The 19,347-nt window shown below is 47.1% G+C and overlaps 1 protein-coding gene across 1 annotated transcript in view; it reads right to left on the bottom strand.

The window, feature by feature from the left end:
* The window catches only part of KLHL14 (kelch like family member 14), a 62,623-nt gene extending 51,638 nt beyond the window's left edge, over positions 1-10,985 (bottom strand). Inside the window, exon 1 of the mRNA XM_075024309.1 lies at positions 9,818-10,985. Coding sequence (XP_074880410.1) covers positions 9,818-10,755 — 938 coding nt within the window. The 5' untranslated portion in view covers positions 10,756-10,985. The remainder of the gene's footprint in view (positions 1-9,817) is intronic.
* Between the last annotated feature and the right edge of the window lie 8,362 nt (positions 10,986-19,347).

Genomic DNA, 19,347 nt, shown 5'->3' on the forward strand with positions numbered 1-19,347 from the left:
CACTTGAAAGAAGGTGAAAAAACTTTCTATTAATACTGTACCTGAAAATCAGTCTTATCATTCACTTTAGTGCCATGAAGATTTCGGGTTTCATCTTTTCATCCTCAATGTGGGCATGCTTAGCAGAAGGCCCTGAGTAGAAGTCTTCACTGCAGCAGAGCTCACCACAATGTTCACTGAATAGGTTCAGTGATGCCCAAGCGAAACCTGCTCTCCTGCTCATTTAATACATGATGCTGACCACTGACAGACTGAAGTTTAGGAACATAAATACTAAGCTGGGAATGATTTGCTGCAGACATTGATTGTTGGTTTTGTCCTCTGAATCTACTAGAATTTTTTTTTTATTTTCGTCCAATGCATTTTTTTTAAATAAATGCATAGAAAAAAGGAGAGTTACTGTTTGCTCCAACAACAATCTTTCCTTTTTCTATCTAAAAAGCAGAGGTCTAAGGTTAAGTGAATAATTTGTCTGACAAGCCATACTTAACTGTTGCAGTTACCTGATATGTTAAAGTTTCCTTTATTTCTACAGTAGCCAAACAATTTTCCATCCCCTGTATTAAAATAACTTAGAATCTGTTTTGAGCTATAAATATCCAATTTTTCTTTATGAATCTAATCCCACTGCTGTTACTAGTTTAGAATGGTCTCTAAGTAAATCTTGAAAAGTTAGGGTATTTTTTTAGCTGGAAGATTTTTAAAGAGAACATCCCTTCCTTTTGGGAAAAGAGCCTCTGAGCTAACAGGTAGCTTAGGGGTGGACAACTATCCTGAAAGACTGGCATCTACCATCAGCGTTCCTTTGGGAGGAACACAAAGGAATGTCCTTCCCATCTTTGTCTCCCAGTATTACCAACATATTCTTCATGTTGACAGGAGACTGGTACAGTTCCCCAGAAAGATGCGCAGTACCTTTCCCATATGGAGTCCTGCCAAGGTTGCTGTATTCACACACAACACTGTTGTTCCTTACAGCTTAAGCCAGGCTTAAATAGATGTGTTGCCTATATGAGATCATGAATAGTACTTCTATAATGACAATATCTACACAAATAGATCATTTGAACACAAGTCTTCAAATTCTCTGAGATCTGAATGATAAAGATATCCTTACTAGCCACACAGTGAGTATCTGAAGCATTATAAGGGATTTGAATCAAAGGAACTTTACTAACAAAGCTTATATTGGAAAATGAGTCACAAAACCTCCCATGTCATGAATCTTATTGGCAAAACTATGTAAACAACTGATTTTCCATACTGTTGGAAGTTCTGAAAAACCTTGAAGAAATTCCCTTTATCCTGAATACTTTTAAAAGTTAAACTAAAGAAAATGTCAAAGCTAGCTGCTTTTGCAATTTGCCTTCCCTTCCCCACCTCCTTTTTTTTTTTGTTGTTTTAGACAGAGGTGGTAAAATGGGAATGTTCATAGAATGCTTCAGGGTGGTCAAATCCTCCTTCTCCCCCTAGGAAATTTCAATCAACTCTTCTTTCTGATTTTCAGACTGTGAAAAGTCAAGAAGGTCCTTTTTTTGTTTGATTCTCTATCGGAAGTCCATGATGACAGGAGGTCTCTGCATCAGAGGCTGTGTTCTCCCCAGCTGAGGCTCCTTTTCCTTAGGAAGCTGAGGAGAAGAAACACAACTTGCTGCTGCATCACCCAAGCTATGACTGGTTACCTTTTCCACTGCCTTATTTTTTTCTGAAAGGAGGCGGCAGTCAGGGAAGGCAGGAAGAACCAACTGTGGCACCAACTTCTATTTACTTCCAGCTTCATTGCAAACCGTCTGCTTCCATTGAACTTGGCAGCTGATAATATTTGCTCAAAGTTTATTGTCTGCTTTCCAAGAATACAGCAAGAAGTGTTGACTACTAAGTACTAGGCATGACAGTCTTTAAAGAAAATTTCAGGGAGGCAGCAAATATGAAAAATGATGCCAGGAAGTATCTACTAATGGATTTCAACTTCCGATCTTCTTTGATTTCTTTAGGTGGTCCTGTAATACCAGACAGGATCTGTTTCCACAAAATCAGTGACAGAGTTGTTTACAGAGTGTGGAGTCCAGCTCAAAATTTTTGTTCAGGATTCCTATTAACTTCCCTCCTCAATCTTTCCAGGCCATACTATGCAAAGGATAATAACAAACTTTGCTCTGATTTAGAAAACTGCTGATTTTTAAAACACAGGAGTTGTTTGAAGAGATAAAACGGTGTTTTTACAGATCATAAGGATTCTTCTTCTGTAACGTGAGTTTAACAGAACCAAAGCTTTTTTCCTGGCAAACTATTTTCTGTTGATTTTGTGTTCTACGTTTGCTGTCCTCACTCCCCTTGCCCCCAAGGCTCACTGTACTTTCTCTTCAAGAACAAATCCAAACAATTACACTGTTGCAGCTCTGTTCCATTTACTGCTCAGCAGTTACAGACTCAGAACCTCCATATTCTTCTGCTATAAGGAAAAAACTATAGCGACCCCAGGCCACAACCTGCCTTCAAAGACCCTCTCCTTTCTATCACTTCTCTCCATGTGACAGGGATGCACATCAGGCAGAGAGTGAACAGAAAAGCCTCAGACAGGGCACACAGGCAGCCAAGACAGGTGTCTGTGATGCTCACCATGATCCTACAGCACTCCATTTATAAAAGGTACACCCTAAGTAAAAACCATAGCAGGAGGACTTTGTTTGAGAGGGAACTTCCTTAACTAGGAGGCTCCGCACCACCTGTGATCTATGTTCTCCCTGATGTGACAGTCTTGGATTGTGTTGCCAAAGCATGGGCAAGAACAGCACAGGACCTCATGGGAGACAGCTCCACTCTTTTAGGGACCTGCAGGATTTGTAAATGAGCTGCACAGATTGTTGCAGGTGGTGGAAAGGGGCATTTTTGCTGAAGTACAGCATTTGAGGAAGAAATTCCCATTCTGCCAGGCACTTTGCTCTCAGTTTGAGTAGCTTAATTATTTTTTTAAACTTAGTTTTCCCTCTAGAACAAGGCAGCTTGAAATCCAATGAAAGATTTCCCTCTTGGAAAAAGAGTTTGGAGATGCAGATACTTGAAGCTGCTTCAAGTGCTAAAAGGGGCAGGGTGACGGAAAGCCAAGGAGCAGCACAGCCCAACCAGCTGCAGCAGCCTCTGGAGATCCAAGGTGAGAGGTCTGGAGCCTTCGGCATGGTGTGTGCGAGGTAGGGAGCCTGGTGGAAGGGGCACTGATGGGCCGTGGGCCGTGGTAGCAGGGGATTCAAGAGAAGGGACAGGTGGAGGTGAAGCTCAGGTACGTTGGATCTGGGGAAAAGCCCTATCTGGCAGAGTGGCCTGGGAGCAAGGACGAGCCTGTGAGGCAGACCGGTAAGGGAAAATGAGCAGTTTGGTCATTCAAAAAGGCTTTGAGGTAGGGGATTTTGAAATTCTGGAGCAAGGGAGGGCAGGAGGTGGGGAAAGAGCTGGAGGTATAAGGACTATGTGTCGCCTAAGGACATAAATCAGCGGTTCACAAAGGAGACTATCCCAACTAGTACCTCTGACCAGGACACTGGCTGGCAGGGGAAGGGGAGTATCTGCGCATGGTACTTGGCACCCCTTCCTCATCTACAGCTGTTAGCTGGAAAGACAGTTGTCCAGAAGAAAGGCCATTAAATGCTCTTCATAAATTATGTTTCTCCTAACAAGTGCTGTAACTGGGCCAAGAAAGTGGCTATCACCTATGCCACCACAGCTCTCAAGGATTTTACCAGCCAGGACATACATGTCTTTAAGAAGGCTCCCAATGACTGTCCTGACCCACAGCAGTCCTTTTAGGACAAAAGTGCTGCCTCCGACCATAACCTGAGCTCCAGGCCTCCCTCTTTCTTCGATACTCAACATCTCTCCACTTACGCTTCAGCACTAGCCTGTCTCCAAAGGCAAATGAACGCACATAAGGCAAGTAAGGCAAGTAGGTGAGACTAACTAGGATTAAACTGACTACAGGTCTGTGGTTCACTTCCCCGCAGCCTCTAATGTGTCAGTCTCCCTTCTGCAGCTCAGCTGAGAGAGTCCTGGCACAGGTACAATTTTCCTGATATTAATTCAAGCACATAAGACCTGATCAAAAGCCCACTAAAATAAACCAGAGCCTCACATTCACTTCATCCACACCGTAATGCAAATGTTAATAATTCACATACATTTTAAGGCATGTTTTTTTTTTTATCTGGATGTTAATTTGGGGCCTGAAATATTTCTCACTTGCAATTAAACATGAGTAGGAATATTAGTTTAAAAATCCAAATATTGGTGTCAGGACCACAAAGGGACAGGCAGGTGGCTGTTACTAGAACACACAACAATGTATTTCAGTGAAAAAACAAGCAATTTTTTTTACAACCAACAAACATGCCCTAGTGAGATCCTACAAAAATGTCAGCAGAAAAAGAAGTCAAATTGAAGTACAGTCTGTGAGATTTGTAGACAAAATAGTGTATTCAAGAAGGAAATTATTTAATTGCCAAGGGATGTAGCCAGTTTCTTCAAATTTTTAATCTCCTCTGTAGAAAGTAAAACAGACTGGGTATATGTCTTCCACATAAATGCTAGCATCTCATGCTGTTTAGCACTTTACATTTTCCTTCTTCATCAACAGTTACCACCTCCCTACTGAGTGAAAACTGGTCATATCTTCTTCATCACCTGTCACTGTTTAATTTGCTGTCACTTTCACTAATATTGCCTAACACCAAACAGTCTTGATGACACCCTCTCACTGCTGAAATTAAAGAAAAATAAAAACCTCTACAATTAGCTTCAGCAGGACCAGAATTTGCACTTCTAACCTCCCCAAGGTCCAGTAGTCCAGGGGACAAAAGTATAGAAGAACAGCTGGGTCTCTACATGCTGGGACTTCGCTGAACCCAGAAAATCGCACAGTCAGGCTTAGCCTTCTTATCTCTTTGTCTTTTTATTTTCCTCCTTTCTTTTACTCTTCAATTCTGTATTCCCTGCCTATGACTTTTCCCATCTCAGGTCAGTTGATTGATCCCCATCCACTTTTCCTCACCCACATCTGAAATAGCTTTTCCAGAAACCGAAATACTCAGCTGTTATTGACAACAGATGCTGTTTCTGCCAAGAATTAGGTTTTTTTCCCCCCTTTTGTTTCATTTCCTCTCTTCTTTTTATCTGCCGGGGTCTTTTTTGTTTTGCATGTGTCTTTTCCTGTCTGGTATCCTATTCTTTCACTTTTCTTCTTTCAAGACTGTTCTCCTCTCCCCTTTTCACTTATTTGTATGTCCTTGCTTCTGCTACTTATGTCCTGGGGTATCTCAAATCCTTTCTTTTTCTGCATTTCCCCCCTCTCTCCCAGCTTTACTTTCCTCACTCCCCTCTGCCTCCAGGTACCTCATGCAACTGTACAGACACCTAACTGCTGCTCTGCCTGCAAATCCTGGAAGGAGCTGACCAGCCCAAATGCCCATGGATGTCGAGAGGAGCTGCATGCGTCCTGCAGCCAACAACAATTCCCAGGCCATAAGGGGCTGCCTCTTCCCACCCAGCCTACCGTCTCATGTCTGCCTGGAACAGAAGTCTTTGTAAATAGTTACAGAAGAGCAAAACCATAAAATCATGGAAATGTTCTATAAAAAGGCAACAATATTTAGGTAAAACATTTAATAATAAGCCCCATAAGTTAAATTTTTTTTCTATAATGCTCCATTCTCTGTCTACAGCTACATTGTGCTTTAGCACAAGCAAAATTAAAGTTAAAAGCTAGGCATTTCATAGCAGTGATGTGTTTTTAACCATTTTCATTGTTGCAAGTAAACATGAAAGCAATAATAATTCTCACTAGCTCACTCATCTTTTAAAGTGAAATTCTTTCCAGCAACACAGTAATGCTCTAACCCAGAACTTTTTAAAAATTGAAAACACATACCGTGTATTATATAAAATATATTATATTACACAATAAAGCACAGAGACATTTTAATCAACTCAATACTCTAGTGAAGTCCCGAGAGTCAAATAAATAACAGGAAGATGAGCATTCCTCTATCTAAATGCATTTTCTTCCCAGAACTACAGAAAACATGACACAGCACAGAGTTACCTGTGTCCCTCAGGGACAGACAAACATCACTTAAGCCTAACGTTCAGGGTCACCATAATGGGCCCAACCCGCTCCGTGCTGAAATCAACTGGGATTTTTCCTCCTGATGTCAAAACGGACTGTGCCTCAAGAGGCTTTAATTGCGGCTTGTGTGCTGAGGCCCTACTGTAGGTGAGGATCACAGAGGCCAGAAAGCTCCAGCGTTAACCTGGAAAAGGGAGATCAGTCAACAGAATTACTAACTTTTTGCTTAGAGTTGAGCACCTGATCAAATGCCAGATCAGAGTCAAAACACCCACCCTCTGTGGTAAAGTCCTAAACCTCAGAGTGCACAGCAAGGTTCACAAGTCAGGAACGTCATTCCTCAACTTTTTAAATGATGATCATTTAGTTGCTGTACTTCGAAAAATAATTTTACAAAAATGCATGAGGGCATTGAAGTGTTACCTTCTCTCAGGAAATTTCATGAAAAAAAAAATTGCTCTCCCTGCAGGTAAACAGCATTTTTCACTGCAGCACAAAAGACAACCCGGGTACCTACTAGCCCCAGCACCACTTGGGCTGCAGGATCTGTATTTGTAGCACAAAATTTATAAGTAACTCTGTTCATAGTGCACAGACTGGCTCTTAAGATCCAAAATCACTTTCCTCCAGCCCCAATAACAGCAAAAACTTGTGTTTGCAGAAAAGCGAGCATGTGTGATTTACCACATAAAGGACAAGCTTAAACAACCAGCGCTGTCTTACCAGTTACATTTCAGAGGAGAATCACCGTATTTCGAGCTTCCCATTATACTAATTTTGTTTAAGAAATTAAGTAGCCCCAATTCCAAAGTTCTCCAAAGTGGTAGTGCGTGTATGGATATGTACGAATGTACGCTTTTTTTTTTTAAGTAGCCTGTTACAAAAAAAAAACACGTTCTTTTTAAAAATGTAGAGAAGTTACTGGCAAGTTCTAATCCTGAGTGCAATTCTCCTAATTTCTTCAACATGTAGTAAGCAGGTGGCTATGGCACTGTGCTGCTTGTATTTCTCACCAACCCATACTGTACTGTGCAGTATATATTATACTGTACAACAGAAACAGTTAATCTCTTTCTAAAGACATGTGAACCTTTTGTGAATGACCTTTCATTAAACTTTAAATTCCAAATTATGAAGGTCACCATAGCTCACAGAAAAGGTAGTCAAAGTTTTGAAGTCCTTTTCTGTGTAGCAATTTTTATCTATTTGCACACATACCGTACTGTTAGTTACTTTAAAGATTTCCTTCTCCAAATTATTAACTTAAGAAACTCTTTGCAGATTTTCTTCCTTAAAATAAAATTTTACTGAATGAATGTCAACCTGTCAAAATTGCAGCTTTAGAGAAACTACGAGTAACGAGAAGGGCAAGTCTGGAAATCTGTATAGTTTTGGGTCTGCTTCTTTTGTTTCTTCATTCATGTTTAAGAAGGCATTTGTACACTTAGGCAGCCTGATGAAATCTTAAAATGATTAAGATTCAAAGACGGGCCTTCGTGACCTTTATGAATTCCCAGGAATATCAACCAAGACCCAAAATGAAAATATACCTATTGTATGCTATATCACAGAACGTTTCAACATCTCCAACATTTTAACATTTTGAGTAAGTTCTAATGCCTGCTTATAAATAAGAGAAATCTAAATGTTTTTGCTCGGATTTCACCGCCACCAAAGAACCCAACCAAGAGAAGCTAGTTACAACTCTGTCATTAAACACACGTTAAAGTTGGGAAGGTGATGGTACGTTTTCACCCACTACAGTTAAGGGTTTCTGAAATACCACTGTCTGCACAGGCGTGCAGACCTATTACAAATAAAAAACGTGGTATTTGTGGTATTTGCAATCCCCCGTAAGTCATTAAGCAAGCGCAACTTAGAATCTAATCTAGGTCTGCTTAAAGTGCGATCCTTTTGTGTACGCTCCTGCTTACAGGGGAAGCCAGCTCCCAGCACCAGGAGTATCAGATTCTTGCAGCATCCATGACACTTGTAAGCATTCAGTGGTCAGAACACCACTACATATCCTTCAAATGACATGGACCAGTGAAGCTGGAAGGTATCTTCACTGAACCAAGCCGGCTGGTATCTCAGCAATCCACCAGGACACGAGCCCTGGCATGCCCCAGGCGGCGTGCACAATCTCGACTGAGAAGGAGGTGGTGGGTTTTGCATTTTTGAAAGTCAACAGTTTTGAATACAGAAATGCAAAAGGTACACACCAGCTACAGTGGCGGTGTCTCAAAAATACTTTACACTGCAAAATGCTGGTATTCATTTTTTACTGTAGGATTTCAGAGTGAGAATCGGTTGGACAGCAAAGTGACAAGCACGACAGAACACTAACAGAGCAAGCTAGCCAGAGATAATAAAAGAAGGCACAGCATTTCCAAAGTTAAATCATCGGGGTACCTATTACAAGAAGATATGAAGAATCCTCTGCATTAACGCTCACAGAGCGTATTATCTAAAATATTTAATAATGTTTTTCTTGTTGCTGCTAAGTCATTAATAATATCCCCCTCTTAGTTAAAAAGCTGAATAATACGACGTGTGCTTTGATTTCTGCGCTACCATGCCACCGCACTTGGAAAATGGTATTATCTTTCCATTTTTGAATGAAATGAAGTCTAAACATATTTTAAAAGGAGAAAAATAAATATCCCCTTCATTTCGGGTATATTTACTGCTCATTAAACTACATGCTGTGCTTTCAGTTCCTAACACCAACCTCATATAGTGAATCTTTGACATCATGATTCATTACCTTATTAAATGAAAATAACTGACATGTCATAGATGTAAGGACTCTGAAGTCACAAGTTTCCACGCACAATACGGACACCAGCCATACCGGGGTGTGCGCGGATATCGCGCTTATTTACTGAAATAATTAATTAGATTTAGGACCTGGATATTACAGCTCTAAGCGCCCTGGAGGTGCAACTCCTCGTTAGGGAGTAACACCGTGGGAAACAAATAAGTAAACGTGGGCCTGCCACAAATAATCACAACAGGTTCCCAAGGCGCGGGCTCCCGCCCGCACGGCGAAACCTCACGTTCACGCGTTAGCCCCACGGGCCAGCCACGGCGACGGCGGAGGGAGCTGCCGCCGCCGCCGGCGTGCCGGGAGGCCGGGGCGCGGGGCGGGCGCGCTCTCCCCGCGCGGGCAGCCGAGGCACCCCACGCCGCGGGAGGCACCGGCGGCCTCCGGCCCCGCCGGCCGCCTCCCAGGAGGCCTCCGCCTCCTCCCCCGCCGGGGGTCCGGACCCCCGCGCCCGGGCCGGGGCCCGGGGCCGGCTCTCCGCGCAACGGCCTCCCACCCGCGCCGGGGGGGGCGCTGCGGGGCGCCAACGGCCACCCCCGACCCCCCGCCGCCCCCGGCCGCAGCGGCCCCGCCGGGCCGAGGGGAGGGCGCGAAAAGTTTGGCGGTGCCGGGGGCGGCCGCTCGGCCCCGTCGCCGCCCTTCAGCCCCCGCCCGGCCCGGCCCGGCCCGGCCCGGCCCGGCCGCAGCCGCCGCGCCGCCCCCTGCCCCGCCGGAGGGCGCCCGGCCCGGCCCCCGCGGGGTCCCTGCCCGCCGCCGCCGCCTCGGCCTCGGCCCCGCGCCCTGCGGGGACTCCCCGCTCCCCCGACCTCCCGCGGCCAGAAGCCGCCGAGGGGGCGCCTGTGAGGAAAGCCCCCCCCCGTCCCCGCCGCCCCCCTCACCTGCTAGCCAGGCTCTGCCGGCAGTGCTGCCTGAAGGGCATCAGGTGGTAGTTCATGGCGTCCAGCAGCAGCTTCTGGCAGACGGGGTCGGTGCGCATGAAATCCACCGACTGGACCCGCTCCACCAGCTCCGGCGCCGGGATGAGGGCGAAGCGGAGGCGCTTCATCAGGTCCGGGGCGTACTGCATGCGGGTCTCCCGGTCGTGCTCCAGCCAGAGCACGGACATCTGGAAGAGCGCCAGCTCCGACTCGACGGGGGGGGGCAGCGAGTCGAGCAGGGCGCGCATCTCCTCGAAGTTGAGCAGCAGCACGTCCTCCACCAGGTACTTGTTGGCCAGCTTCTTGGTCTCCTCCAGGCCGTGCAGGGCGGCGATCTTGCACACCTGCTTGTAGTTCTGCACCGAGATCTGGTCGTTGAGGAACTGCACGCACAGCTTGGTGACCTGCGGGATGTGCAGGATCTTGCTGACCGAGAGCACCTCCTCCACCGTGTCCAGCGAGAGGGTCACGTTGGCCGTGTACAGGTACTCCAGCACCAGCCGCAGCCCGATGGACGAGCAGCCCTGCAGCACCAGGTTGTTGATGGCCCGCGGGCTGGCCAGCAGCTTGTCCTCCGGGGAGGAGGACGGGGTGCCGGGCTCCTCCTGCGGCTGCGGCGGCGGCGGCTCCTTGGGCGGCCCCCCGAGCCCGTCCTGGGCGCCGGGCCCCAGCCCCAGGGCGTGCGGGTGCCCGCCGCTCCCGCCGCCGCTGGAGAAGAGGGATCGGAAGTACTGGGAGCAGGAGGCCAGCACGGCCTTGTGGCAGTGGAACTGCTGGCCCTGGGCCGTCAGGGTCACGTCGCAGAAGAGCTGCTTCCTCCACAGCAGGTTGAGGCCGTGCAGCAGGTTGTCGCTGTGGCTGGGGTCGAAGGTGGAGGTCCTGTCCCCGGATCTGGACATGGCGAGCGGCCTCCGACACACCTGCCTTTTAAACCCTCCTCCAACCTGGGCAGAGGGGTGGGGAGGAGAGCGGGGTGGGGGGACACACGGGACGACACAACAATAAACACAGAGCTTTAGAGGCCCGGAGGGCGCATCCCGGCTGTGTGCGCACGGGGGGGGAGCAGCCGGGGGACGGGCTCCCCTCTGCCCGACGAGCCGCCCCCCCCGCCCCGGCCACGGACGGGCTCGCTCGGACGGGCCGCAACTTGGGAAGGCTGGAGGAGATGTATTTTTTTTGGCCTCCCCCCTTCCTCTTCCCGCCCCCCCCCCCTACACACACCACCCCTTTCTCCTCCCTTCTCGGTGCAAACCGGGTTGCTCTCCAGGGGAGGAGCGAGGAAGCCGGGGACGTTTTCAAAGCTGAGCCACCCCCCCCACCCCACCCAACCCCCCCCCGAAAACCCGCACCAACCACCCAAGCCATCAAACATAAAATAAGCCCCCCCCCCCGCGCCCCCAAACTCCGCGATGCCCAGAGAAACTACGAAGTGTCTGAAACTCTGCCGGGAAGGCGAGCAGCCCTGCAGCGCTGCCCGCCACCAGCCCCCAGCCCCCTCCGGCCGCTTTGGCAACTCGGCGGCGCCGGGACCCGCTTCGTCCCCGGGGGCCGGGGGGCGGCGTGCCCGGGGCGGGGGCCCCGGCGCTGGCCGGCACCTAAGTTGAGCCCCTCTCCGCCACCCAGCGCGGGGGGGGGGGGGCATCGCAATACTTCGCACCCCGGAGGAGGAGGGCCCGGGGTGGGGGGAGCGGCAGCCCCCGGCCCGGCGAGGGGCCGCCCGCTGCTGTCCTGCCCGGCTCGCTTCTCCTCGCAGCAGACGGCGCCGCTGCCGTAACTCCGGTAACTACGTGAAGTTCAAGTTGGGGGAAGGACGGGGGATGGCGGGCGGGGGCGGCGGGGAGCAGGGCCCTGCCCGGCGGCCCCTCGGTCCGGCCGGGCCCCGCCGCGCCCCCCCCCTGCCCCTGCCCCGGCCCCGGCCTCCGCGCCCGGCCCGGCCCGGCGAGGGGGGTCGGCGGGGCAGCCCCGAGCTGCGGCCGCACCTGCGGGGGCTGCGCAGCCACCGACCCGCGCTGGCCGCATCCCGCCCGGCGGAGCGCCGCCGCCGCCGCTCTTCTTCTTCCTCCTCCTCCTCCTCCTCCACCTCCTCCTCCTCCTCAGCGGGATCCCGCCGAGACCTGCTCCTGCCATTGCAGCGCTCTCAGTCGCTCCTCGCCAGCGCTGAGCTTCCTCTGCCTCCCCTCGCTCCCCCCCCCCCCCCCCCCCCCGCCCCATTTATCGGCACAGCGAGGGGCTCCCTCCAGCCGCTTCCCCGGCCCGGCGCCGCTCAGCCCCGCTCCGCGCCCCGCCGCCGGCTACAGAAACCTCCCGGAGCCGCTCCCTTTAAGTGGACCCGGTCAATCCCCCCCCTCCCCACCGCGCACACACACACACACAGACACACATACATACATGCACACACACAGATATATATACACACATACACACACACACACACTCTCCTCCTCTTTCTCCCTCCCCTTCTTTCTTCCTCGTTTTGCCCATTTCTTGCAATCGGAGTTTATTCTGCAAACGCGTTCGTTACACAACTGCCCCCCCCGCACACACTTCCAGCACACACACCCGCACACATAGACACCCCTTTCCTCTCCCCCAACAACAAACAAATCAGGAGACACAAGAAAATGCACAGAGACGGTTAGACACAAGGCCAGAAACTTACCTGCTCCACAACCAGCTGCCAAAGTAAAGGTTCACTTAAGCTCCCCCCCCAAAAAATCAATTGTCCTTCCTTTTTAAAGGTTTGCTCGCTCCTTCAAAAAAAAAAAAAAAAAAAGAGGGAGAGAAAAGAAAGAAAGAAAAAAAAAAAACCTTCTGGTTCCCAACTCGGAGCAGTCACTCTTTACAATTTATTTTGTCGTACATCATTTGATCACCATGAATTAGCAACAGCAAGAAAATGTACGAGAGAGAGAGAAGGAGAGAGAGAGAAAGAGAGAGAGAGAGAGAGAGCGCAGAGCTTTCTGCAAGAGAAGAAGAAGAAAAAATGTACGTGTGACAAATTATGCTACCAAGAAACAACACATCATTATCCTTGGGCCTGGGGCTCAGTGAGTCGTAACGAGAGTAATAGGAAATCCACGGTTGGGGAGAGAAACGGTCGTGCATGGCCAGTGGAGAGAGACCATACAGGGGGATGGATGCTGGAGAGACTCGCAAAATTATGGCTCAAGGCTATTGTAAAAATTGTCGAGCGTAAATGACTGCGATTTCAAACATCTTTGGAAGAAAGAAGGGGAAAAAGCGAGCCCCCCCCTCCTCTCTGCCTCCCTCCCTCTCGCTCTCCCTCTCTCTTCTCTCTCTCTATAAAGAACCGTCAAGTTTTAGTGCGCATTGCTAATTAGTCAATTTCTCTCTGCCTTCACAGGCTGGCGACTTTGCTGCTGAGCTGAAACTGCTAATTTCTGTGACCAGCTTTTTTCTTAGCTGTGATCTGGATGAATGAGTAGCTGTCTCACAGAGATGACAAAAATAAACTCTAATCCCCCCAAAAATTTCCACTACATCTTTCTCATGCATAGATTTATGATCTTCAAGCGCCCTGTGCAATATGCAAACTTTTTATGTGCAAGTGTGTGTGTGTATTGTGGGGGGGGGGGGTAAGTCTGTTTTATTCAGGTTGCACTGTATTTGTTTTGTGTCTCTGCTCTCACTCCACACCCCAGATGTGATGGGAATAATGTCTGATTTCAGTACCTGATATATTGTCACCCCCACCCCCCTTGTATTTATATTATTGCTTTGACAGTATATATCCTCCTTCCCTGCAAGTATGATGAGGCTGGAGGGGTGGAAGGGAGAGAAAGAAAGTGAGGCTACTAAATGGTGTTAGTGGTAAAACGTTCCCTTTACATTTGTTCCCCTGCACTGTTCAAGATTTATGATCTTGTTTGAAGGCATATTTTCTCTATCGTTTTGTCTGGTTAGACAACCGTCTCTGAACTTCACTGTCAGCTCTTCAACAGATAAGGGTTCAGAAGTCACTTTTTTTTTTATTAGAAGATTAGCATATTGTCAGATTTGTCTTTCGGTTTTGAGACTTTGCAATGCAGAAGCCTGAATCAAATGGCAGGAAAGCAGCTGCTATTTCACAAACGTAACCTTTCAACTTTCTGCCAGAGCTGATACCCTAGAAACGTGCACAGCACAGCCCATGGGCTGGGGCTTTGTTTTGGTTTTTGCTCCTTTATAGTTGTAAGAAGCAGAGGGAATTCTCATTGTAGGCATTTTGGACTTTTTCTTTCCACCAAGGGGCATTTTGGTAGAGGACATGTTCTCCACACTTTATCTCATGATATATTGCACCCTCACATTTATAGCTCTGTTCTTCTGTTGTCAAACCTCCAATTGTCAAAAAAAAAAAAAAAAAAAAAAAAGAGAGAGGGGAAAAAAAAAAGGTGGAATGTATGCCCTTGAATGAAATGCACATGAAAGGAGACTGGAGCGAGCACTTACAGAAAGTTTTACGTGGTGTGGAAGCCACGAGCCCCATCCCCTTTCCCAGATAATACTCAGGCTCCCATTAATTAAAATACACACCAGGAGTGGGACTTTGAATGCCAGGTCTCATGGTCTTTCTCTTTGACTTGGCCAAGGATGCCAATGCATTTACAGAGCTGGAGTCAGATTGCTCAGGAATGCAAAGGACTGGAACTGAAAGGCATGAAGGCAGTTTTTGTTTTTATTTATTTTCTGGTGACCTTAAAAAAGAAGTTCTGCCATACCTTTGTGGTTTTCCTCACCAGATAGCTCACTTCCTTCTCCCTTGGATGTCAATTATTTCTGCAAGAAATTTCCAAGAGAAATTAGGCAGCTGGTGTTTTAGGGCATGGTATTCTTCCCAAAAGAATGACACCATCCTGTGCTGCTTCTAAAACTGTTTTCTGTGGTTTGCTCCCATTGTGCCTCCTCTTCCTCCCAGTATTACCCTGTTGGCCACCCAGATTTTGACCCTGTTCAGGTGAAGAGAAACGTGAATTGTAAGATGCCTCCATTTCGATAGTAGCTGGTGTCTTCAGTGACACGAGTTGTCTCCCAATTGTAGTAGATGGGAAGAACAATTTTTATATCATGCTTGTGCTGCTGAACTTTACTGCTGTAATGGCTGTAAATAATCCCCATGGGGTTTTGTATCAGTTTTCACTGACTGATGTGTCACACACTCTTATACCATTGTAAGCTGCCAAAATACGTCTGTGCCAACGTGTAGCAAGTTTCTGGGACCAGCATACTGGTATGTTTTGCTCGTTAGTGAAAAGACCTGGTTAATTTTTATTTAACTTTGCTAGACTAACTGCAGTTGAAATAAAGTTCAGTCTTACTTATGTATATGATTAGTGGTCACTTATGATTTACACTGGACAAGTTATTTGGAGAAGTATTTCCAAAAGTCCTGGTATGGTATATTCCAAATGGGCTTGAACGCTTTTGAAGGGAGACATCAAAGTTTCTAACTCACTTGGGTGCTTTTCAAAATTTTACACATTTTATCTGCAAAGTAGAAAACTAAAGTTTGTCTCTTACAGACGGCAGCTGTCAGCAGAAAATACTGTGTGTTTTCTTTCTCCTGCAGTTACTCCCAGACCTGCACCATGTAAATTTATCCATTTTTTTCTTCGGAGAAAAACTAGATGTGCTTGCCACTTGGTTTAAGCAGGGACTTCATGTCCCTTAAAAACTGATTTATAAGCCTAAGACCATCACAGACTTCAGGGAAACCACTGGGAGTGAAGAGCATCTCCCGCGAGGCACTGAACACATACTAACTCCCAAGCCTTCCCTATCAGAGCTATAGGGCCCTATCCCTAAGCAGGATTTCCAAAGAACAGCAGGCAGTGCCCCATGCTTTCATCTTCTCAAAGCCAGAGGTTCGTAGGTGTTGTGCTTTTACTTGTCTTCCTTTAGCTCATGTCTTCCCATCCATGCAGACTCCTCAACTTACCGAAGCCTCATTGCAGAAGCTTGTAGTAGAGAGGTCAATACTGCACAAGGAACTGAATCACATCTTGCAATTAAAGGAAGAAGCCTTCACGCAAAGGAGGCCTTCATCAAGACAGTGTAAGGCATTGCCATTAAATTCCCAGGGAACAAACTTGGTAAATAAGCAAGGTAAATACTTTTCAGTAAGAATAATTATATAAAAAAGATAAATTTAGAACTCCTTTACTATCTGTGCTGGTAGTATGAAACATATCTCTGCCCAACTGATGTTTTGGGGGGGATTTTTTCAGATTTCGTTGTTGCAATATGCACTGATATCCTGGCACAGCTCAGAAATCAAGTTACGTGCACAGTATCTTAATTATTAAGAACAAAAATAAGTGTCAATTCTGAACACCTGCCCCTTTGTCGTTGAGACTGCTGTCAGAAACAGAGACTCAGCTGGCTCCCCTGTTCGGGGCACAGAAATTGCCTTTGTGCCTGTCGTCCGGCCTGCTGAACTCTCTCAACCGTCTGCATTTCTGCCACTGTTGCATTTCAAATGGTATAACAGAGATGATAGCGCTCACCAGAGCCACCTGTATGTGGATGGGATCTCTCACCACAGAAGAAGAAAGTCCTCTTGGGGGCCTTCTAGAGAGGTAAAGACTACAGGTAAGCTGGATCGTTTTTGTTGGGCAACATACCATACTGGTTGTTTGGACAGGTCTGAGCGCACAGGTCCCTTTTGTAGTGTATGTACTGTACAAAGAGATGAGCAACAGCAGTATTGGCCGTTACCAGTAACGTTGCTACTCATGTCAAACACTGCTGTGTAATCCACCCTGAAGTTTCTGACGTGGAAGTTTGTAAGCTCACACTTCTGAGGGTGGACGTGGCATCACAGCCGCACTGTTCCTGGAGTACAGATGAACTACTCACTTCATCTATTGCCAGGTAGTGTCAGTCCAGGAGTAGGGCAGGAGTGGAAGCTTGATTTCAGGAGGTTGTGGTGGTGGTTGTTAGAGCCAGGGCCCACGAGCCTGGACGTCTGGTTTCCCACCACTGGCACACAGCGATTGTACCTACACTGGCTTGCACGCTTTGGGTTTAGGGCCTGGGAACCATCCAAAGCTTGCAGGTGCCTTATTGTTCCCTGAGGAAGCCTTTTGCCTGGAAACTGAGGAGATGTGAGGCATTGCAAGGAGCTGGGAGGGAGGGACGTCTGAAATCAAACGTCATCTTGGGTCTAATAATACAGATCTAACAACCTTCATGCAGGTGCATCCTTTAATATCTCTGTGCTTCAGTTGACAAATGCTAAAAAGGGTTTTCATTAGTGCAGTCCAAGACTCTCCCAGCTTGTGGTCCATCGGCCCTGCTGAGCACATCTGCCCAGCTCCACCCCCAGCTGGGTATTTCTGAACGTTTACTATTACGCTTGCGATGCCAGTGGCTGCTGCAACTGTGTGGCTCTAGAGACTGGCACAACTGTCCCCAGAGCTGTCACCGGCATCCTGGTCGCCTGTGTTGTGTCCTGGTTAATCCATGCTTGCCTAGTGCTTTGAGATTCCTCCAGGAATACTGGCTGGTTTTATTTATACACACAGACATATTGTGAAGCATTGTTTCTATGCCTGAATGTATGCAGAACAGAAATTTTTTTGTAACAAAGAGTCGTAATACCATTAAGTATTCAGACTTTTGCCCTGCTTTCCCAAAGGTCTGGTGGGGGTGAACTGGGAGCTGCTAAACAGAACCCTAAATGAATGATCCTAAGAACACCGAAAGACAAACTGTTCTTCCTCCTCTCGCAGTCCCTGAAAAGGCAATAGGGTAAATTACATAAAAAATAAAAAAGCCATTCAATGCAATGCTGTGGAGTTAAAATGACATGAATAAAGTTTGTAGAAAACCAGTAGCTTCTGAAAAATCAAAATATAAGGTATTGCCTCTGAAAGAGTTATTAAAATAACTTTGGGGGGCAGAACTCAGAACTGTTAAAAGAAGCAGCTAAGCTTGGGGAAATTGCAATCTAAAAGCAAGGTGGATTAAGCAAATCCTTCTGTACAGAACCATGCTACAACTAGGAACCCTCTAACCATCACTCTGAAAAGCTTACGCTCTGGGACTCAATATTCAGGCACGTGAGCTTTAGTGATTGTGTCTGCGCTGTACTCCCAATTAAGGGATACTCTCCTGTGCTTAAGTCCATTTCTGTTCAGGAAAGCATTTTAGCATTTCTTAAAGCATATTCTTAAGTGCTGTCTTGAAAGGGAATTCTTTCCTGGAATGGGACATGTGTCTGCATTCGCCATTCAGTTTGGCTGAATTTTCTCAGCCTGCTGCACACAGGACTCATTGCAGAACTAAGAGGAGGATATGGTGGTGGCAAGTAACACTGCGATTGCTCTAAAGTCACAGTCAAGCTTTGTAAAGAGACATCCCCAAGTGGGAGAGTGCTCCATCCCAGTTGCTTGGTTTCTTGAGGCAGCATTTTGAGACACACGGGGGAAAGGGCAAGCTTCAGAGCAACAGGAACTAGCTGGATTGCAGTGGCTAGATTTAGAGTATATTTTTGTACTGAAGTAATACATAATCCATAGGTTTAACATGGCTCTCACAAGCCCCAAGGGAGCACTAACAGTTTTTAAGGGAGAGAAGAGTTGCAAAATTTTTTTTTTATTCCTTTTCAAGCAAAGTCTGCTGACAAAGACTTTTGTTCTCCATCGCATCTAAATGCTCTGGGCTCTGGGGACAGAAATCTTTCCCATAGTGCTCCATTTCAACTGCCCCAAGATGGTCTCCTCCCTTTGGATGTAGCAGAGAGGACTCATTGGATGTCAACTCCCTCATGAGGAAATAATGATTTAAAATAAAAAGTGATGTTAACTTTGACTACCAAGATACTTATTCATTAGCATCATTTTGGGGGCATAAGTTAAACAGAAGTATAAAAAAGCAAAGGAAATGCGACTTAAGGTTTACGGTCTCCCCTTGCTTTACTCCATCTTTCTAAGATAACAGAGAGCACTTTCTGACCTGGCTGCTTAAATAACAGGGCAGTGCTTAAATAGTACAGTCTTGTTCTGCTGCAGAAGGGAAAAAGGTGATCTCCCTACAGAGATCATGTATCATTGCTTTCTCAGTAACCAGACCTATTCACCATTGTGAAATAGTCAACGTGCTGCTTCTCCCCTGTATTCCAAACTGTATTTTTAAAATCAGAACCTGCTAACTCAAGTTAGCTAGTTTGCTGAGAGAAAAAAAACAAACACAAAACATGGAGACAGGGCTTCATGAGGTTAAAACCAGGTAATCTTTAACTTTATGTAGCCAGTGAAGGTCAAGCATTATTCCCCTAACTGGTGTTGACCCTCACTAGTTGGTGAGGGTGATTTTGGTGAACTCCAGTAGTGGCTCTGACTTAACCCAACTAGCAACTCAGATAAACAAAGACCTCTGCCTTGTCTCCGCTAGGTCCGACTGCAAAATAGCAACCTGAGGTTGGTGTAGTGTTGTAAAAATACACTTTTTTTTTGTCAGGGAAGATGTAACTTCGGTAGCAGATACTC

This window comes from Buteo buteo, chromosome 3 (assembly GCF_964188355.1).
Source record: "Buteo buteo chromosome 3, bButBut1.hap1.1, whole genome shotgun sequence".
Taxonomy (NCBI): Eukaryota; Metazoa; Chordata; class Aves; order Accipitriformes; family Accipitridae; genus Buteo; species Buteo buteo.